Genomic DNA, 4791 nt, shown 5'->3' on the forward strand with positions numbered 1-4791 from the left:
AAGTATTATTATATATTAGAATAATTTCATGTTACATGGGGTTCAGAAACATGCATATATAAACCCTACCTGGTTATAAAAATGTTCATGTATATACTATATACTATGCATATAAACCCAACATGGCCATTACACCCATTGTTATCTGTTGTGCATTTGCTTCTTTATAACGTTATTTAGGTTTTTAAGTTAAAATGGTGCTATAAGTTGATTTGAAAAGTCTGCATTGCATTACCATTCAAAGATACATTTTAAGATTACTGTTAGTGTCAGTGGGTTTCTTTACTACCAACAAGAGATATTCAGAAATGGACGATACTGTGCCGTAGCAGGAAGTTGTCAGGAACAATGCGAAGTACACTTTGAAGCATATGGTGCAAAAGCACATATGCAGTGGTAATTGAATTATAAAGTAATATGTTGTATATTTCTTATAATAATACTGCGTTATGTAAGAATCTGCCGCGTTTTGTAATAAACAGCATGTACGCAATATGTGATACATTTCCCCGCGCTTTGTGATAAACTGTTACCTAATAAGGTGATTATTAGAAAATGCTGGAGTTGTTTTTTTTTATGAAAATGGGCAGTCGCAATGTCGCCTCGCCTTCTTTGGTGTTAAAGATTATTCTGATTGTCTAAACAGCCACAGGACAGGAACTTGTCAAAGCGGGTTTGACTGCTGCAATGGTCTTGGCTCCCCAAAAAGACCATCAAAAAGCTTAATATACATTAAAATGCTGTTTATAAAATAAAAATGTAACTGCCACATTTTGCAATAGCCACCACAATATGAAATAATTTAATACGAAAAGTGGGAATATTTATTACACATGGGATTCAAGATGCAGTTGTTCTTACTTAATGAAGTGTAAATGTATTACATTTTGTCGAATTATTACATAATGAGTTGTTATTACATAGTATGTTGTTACAGTAATTAATTTTGAAATCGATTAAACCTACTCAGCTGATTGGATTCATAAAGGGAGCTACTCACTAAAGTGAACATTGACAGTTTTTGTCATGTAAGCAACAAAAACAAATACTTAATACTTGCTCATGGGTTCCATGTGAAAGCAGCCTGTGTTCAGTCTATTTATGTAGTTGTGCAAAATATACACAAAATGAACATGACAAAACTGCCCACCATAAAATCATTTATTTATTCGCCCTTTCTGCAAAGTAATAACAACATTTAAAGACATTGTCATATGCACAAGGATAACCATACATGAGGCATGTCCAATAATTAATTATTTTGTCTCATCTCTGAACGTAGTGTTTATCAGCGACAACAAAATGTATGCTCTCTCCAGCTGTCCTTTCCCTTCACTCTCCAGCAGTCATTGTCTTACTGTCCCACAGTAAGTTCTTCTTGTAACTGCCCCCAAGTTAAAAAACACAGAAAAAGATCCCTCTTGGACGCCCTTATGGTAAATGAAACATGATAAAATGCCTTCTATGGTTCTTTACCAGTAACCGATGTTAATATTAACCAGGGTTTGAAACCTGTTTACCATAAATGCATCACTTGCATGAATTTCTGCGTACTGGTGCTCTTTTTAGACCGCCACTGGTCAGTTCCTCTTTGACTTGTGTGACTTTGTGCTGTCAGTGTGTGCCTGTGCTGCTGACAGCTGCCTCCATGCATCCAAAATGAGCGCTAGCGGTATCACGACCCACAGCACATTCATGAACACAAAGTAGAACCAGAAGTAGACTGGGTGTCCCAGCTCACTGTGAGCATAACCATCTCTGTGCTCCGTGTAGAAATAAAGCACTGCTCCATACAGCTGACCTGGAATCAGATTATGTAAAAAGACCCATTGTGTAAAACAATAAGTAATTTGATTTGAGAATTTGCTTAATTTAACTCTTACCTAATGAAATGATGAGTTGCAGAACAAATCGGTAGGGCTTGTTAGTTAAGAAGGCAAACACTGCCCAAAAGCTGAAGGGTCCCCATAACCACGCAGTCACAGTCTCCATACAGACTGTGAAGTTATCCGCTCTACAGAGAAAGAAAATATGCAGGGTACAATTAATTACCTTCTTTTTTATGCCAAAGTTCAACAAAGTTCTGCATAAAGATGAACTCACATTACGTATCTACTGTCTCCTTTGGAGTACTCTTTCCCTGAGGAAGAAAAGTATAACACATATTAACTGAAAGGGCACTTCAAGACTGCACCATCACACTTTATGCACTTTTAAACTAAACATGTTCTTCTTGTACTCACAGAGCTGTGACAGGAAGCTCTGGTCTCCGGGAATAATATCATAATACAGTGAGAACCAGCCCTCAATGACACCATGGATGAAACCACACACAGCAAACCAGCACACGGCCAGACGCCTCCACGTCCCCAGCCTGCCGGTGGCCCCTTTCTGGCCGGTGATCAGCCAGGTCACAAGCAGAAACACCCCAGACACAGAAAACAGGAACACCAGAATCTCTGACATAGATCGGTCATTGGCAACATAGGTGGGAATCAAAAGGTCCCGTGGCCAGTAGGGATGAAGAACTCCAGTTGCTGATGTGGCATCCATCATCTGTTTCAAGAAAGGATGGTAAACACTCTTCAAAAACATCCACAACAGGCTTAAAATTGATTTATTTCAGCAACAGTGTTATATTAAATATAATATGCATGTCAGTCTGAGCACTCCCTTTGTTGCAATGAGACTATAAAAGGTTCAGAGTTGATTCAATGAGTTCAATAGAAGATACAAGCAATAATAACTGTGTATTTTGTCCTTACCTACCAGAGTGAATGTCCAGCCTCACAGCGTTAATTAATGATATATGATTTAAAAAATAATAATATGTTAGAGGTCCAGTTATCCACTGCTTTCTAACTACATAGCCAGATAAACTCAACCGCGGAACTAACTAGAGTATGGGGCAGGTACTTGTGATCGCAACGACCAATCAGATGACCGTATGCATAGACATAGCGGCACATGCGATCTGCTGGCCCGTTGATTGGCTCTTCATCTCGGAACATGGACGTTGTCGTTGGCAACCACCAATGAAAACGCGTCTCTTACTCCCAACGACCGTCCCCTCTTTTCATGAACACTGTTGTAAAATATGTCAACACTCGGTGAAGGGTGAATTATTACGGCTCTTTATGTAAAGATATTGCATTTTAAAATGAATTATTTTACTAGTTCGACTCTTTCTAACGTAGATCTTTCACTTTGACGTGGCTGCAGGAGTCCACAGAGCACTACGCAGAAATGAGTTAGAACAACATCGCGCCGAGGTAACCTTTAAATATATATGATGATACTGCAACGTAACCAAGAGATTTATAAAAAAAAATATCAATGAAGGAAAAGACATTACATTGAAATTGCCTGAAAACAAACTTAAATTAACTGGCATAGTCAGCGAACTAAATACACAGGCAGTTCACCCATATGGAGGAAGTGCACATGAATAAATAAACGTGCAATGCAGGAATCGATAGTTAAATAAAAATAAATAAATTCCCTGTTTTGGCGCGACACCGTAGCAATACTTTAACTTCATAACTTCTGTGATAAAGGAAAAAAAAAATCCTCCCAAGCCGTGTCAGGGATTTAACCCTGCCGTGACCCGGATTCGAACCGGGGTTGCTGCGGCCACAACGCAGAGTACTAACCACTATACGATCAGGCCGAGCCTACTGGGGAGGTTATGCTTACCACCCAGCTGCGGAAGCCCCTTATGTGTACCGAGACCTAGCCGCTACGGCGTTCAGCAGATATTAGTGTTTGGTTCTACTGTCAGTGTTTAAAGTGGCGCTCTTATCTTTATAACTTGATAACAATAGGTAGCTACGGTTAACTATTAATAAGTTCGTCTTGGCAGTAAACGTAACACAGGCTGTCAGAAAAGAGCAGAGGAGAATCATCACGAGACCACTACATCAGCTCATCCTGCTCAAACACAAACAACTGCACATACACCTTTTCATAAGGAGCTTTTCCCTGCCCACGTGAGACTCTGGCCAAAACAGATGAACTAATGGTCTCCGGGCGGCCTGTGGCATATGCCTGTGCATCCACTTACAATGCAACTTTGCATCATAATATCATAATTTATCTTATATTATATGTTGTCTGCGGGGGGCCTATGCATATGATATGCAATATACATGTGCAATTCAGGAATGCAAATTTTACCTTTTAATGGGTTTTGTGCCAATTTAAAACTGTTAATGTTTATAGCTAGATTAGATTTTATGATCGTTGCCGTTGTGGGTGCTCTTTTTTATTACCTTGACTTGACTCTCTGATTCAACAACCGCCACGATGAGTTCCTACTTGTTGTGCAAGCAGCAAATTGGTAACATAAAGTTCTTGAATCTTGAAACTTGAATCTATTTGCTACATTAATGACTTACGCTAACTTATTTTTTTTATGTAACGTTAAACAGCTTTATAAATGTCGTTGATGGTCGAAATAATTGGCTAATATCAAGCGATGTGCATTTAACATTAAAACAGTTAGTTACATTTAAGCTGTACTGTTGGCCTCAGTATTATTTTCACTATTGCTGCTTGCGCATATCTTGCAGTAAGTTAACTTTAAAGGGAAGTTTCGTTCAGATTGCAGCCATTATATATTTATCTAACGTTAATTAGTAAACAAGTAAACAAAAACGTGAAGAGGAACGGCAGTTCTAGACTAGCTACAACGATGTTACGTAGAAAAAAAGCCTGGCATACCATACATACCCTTTAACAAAGTATACGTCATAAATTCAAAAACCGGTCCCATATGGTCTAGCGGTTAGG

General features: G+C 38.8%; 1 protein-coding gene and 1 pseudogene across 2 annotated transcripts; both read right to left on the reverse strand.

Moving 5' to 3' along the window:
* Nucleotides 1–1150: 1150 nt before the first annotated feature.
* Nucleotides 1151–3646, reverse strand: LOC118324103 (3-beta-hydroxysteroid-Delta(8),Delta(7)-isomerase-like). 2 transcript variants are annotated; one of them, XM_035656250.1, is made up of 5 exons: nucleotides 2770–3646; nucleotides 2244–2556; nucleotides 2104–2140; nucleotides 1884–2014; nucleotides 1151–1801 (listed from the first exon to the last, which is right to left on the reverse strand). In XM_035656250.1, the coding sequence occupies exons 2-5, from the start codon at nucleotides 2554–2556 to the stop codon at nucleotides 1581–1583; spliced, it is 702 nt and encodes a 233-aa protein (XP_035512143.1). In that variant the 5' UTR covers nucleotides 2770–3646; the 3' UTR covers nucleotides 1151–1580. The 2 variants fall into 2 exon arrangements, with proteins under 2 accessions (XP_035512143.1, XP_035512142.1); XM_035656249.1 differs by having other exon boundaries at nucleotides 2766–3646.
* Nucleotides 3647–3915: 269 nt separating this feature from the next.
* The window catches only part of LOC118323833, a 2840-nt pseudogene continuing 1964 nt past the window's right edge, over nucleotides 3916–4791 (reverse strand).

This window comes from Morone saxatilis, unplaced genomic scaffold (genome assembly GCF_004916995.1).
Source record: "Morone saxatilis isolate NCDOM2014 unplaced genomic scaffold, NCSU_SB_2.0 Contig15, whole genome shotgun sequence".
NCBI lineage: Eukaryota > Metazoa > Chordata > Actinopteri > Moronidae > Morone > Morone saxatilis.

Excerpts from the sequence above, each read along its gene's own strand:
- LOC118324103 (XM_035656250.1), bottom strand. The coding sequence starts at position 2,556 with ATGATGGATGCCACATCAGCAACTGGAGTTCTTCATCCCTACTGGCCA. Across the intron at positions 2,141-2,243 it reads GAGCTTCCTGTCACAGCTCT|GGAAAGAGTACTCCAAAGGA; the intron begins GTGAGTACAAGA and ends TTTCTTCCTCAG. Across the intron at positions 1,802-1,883 it reads GCAACTCATCATTTCATTAG|GTCAGCTGTATGGAGCAGTG; the intron begins GTAAGAGTTAAA and ends ATCTGATTCCAG.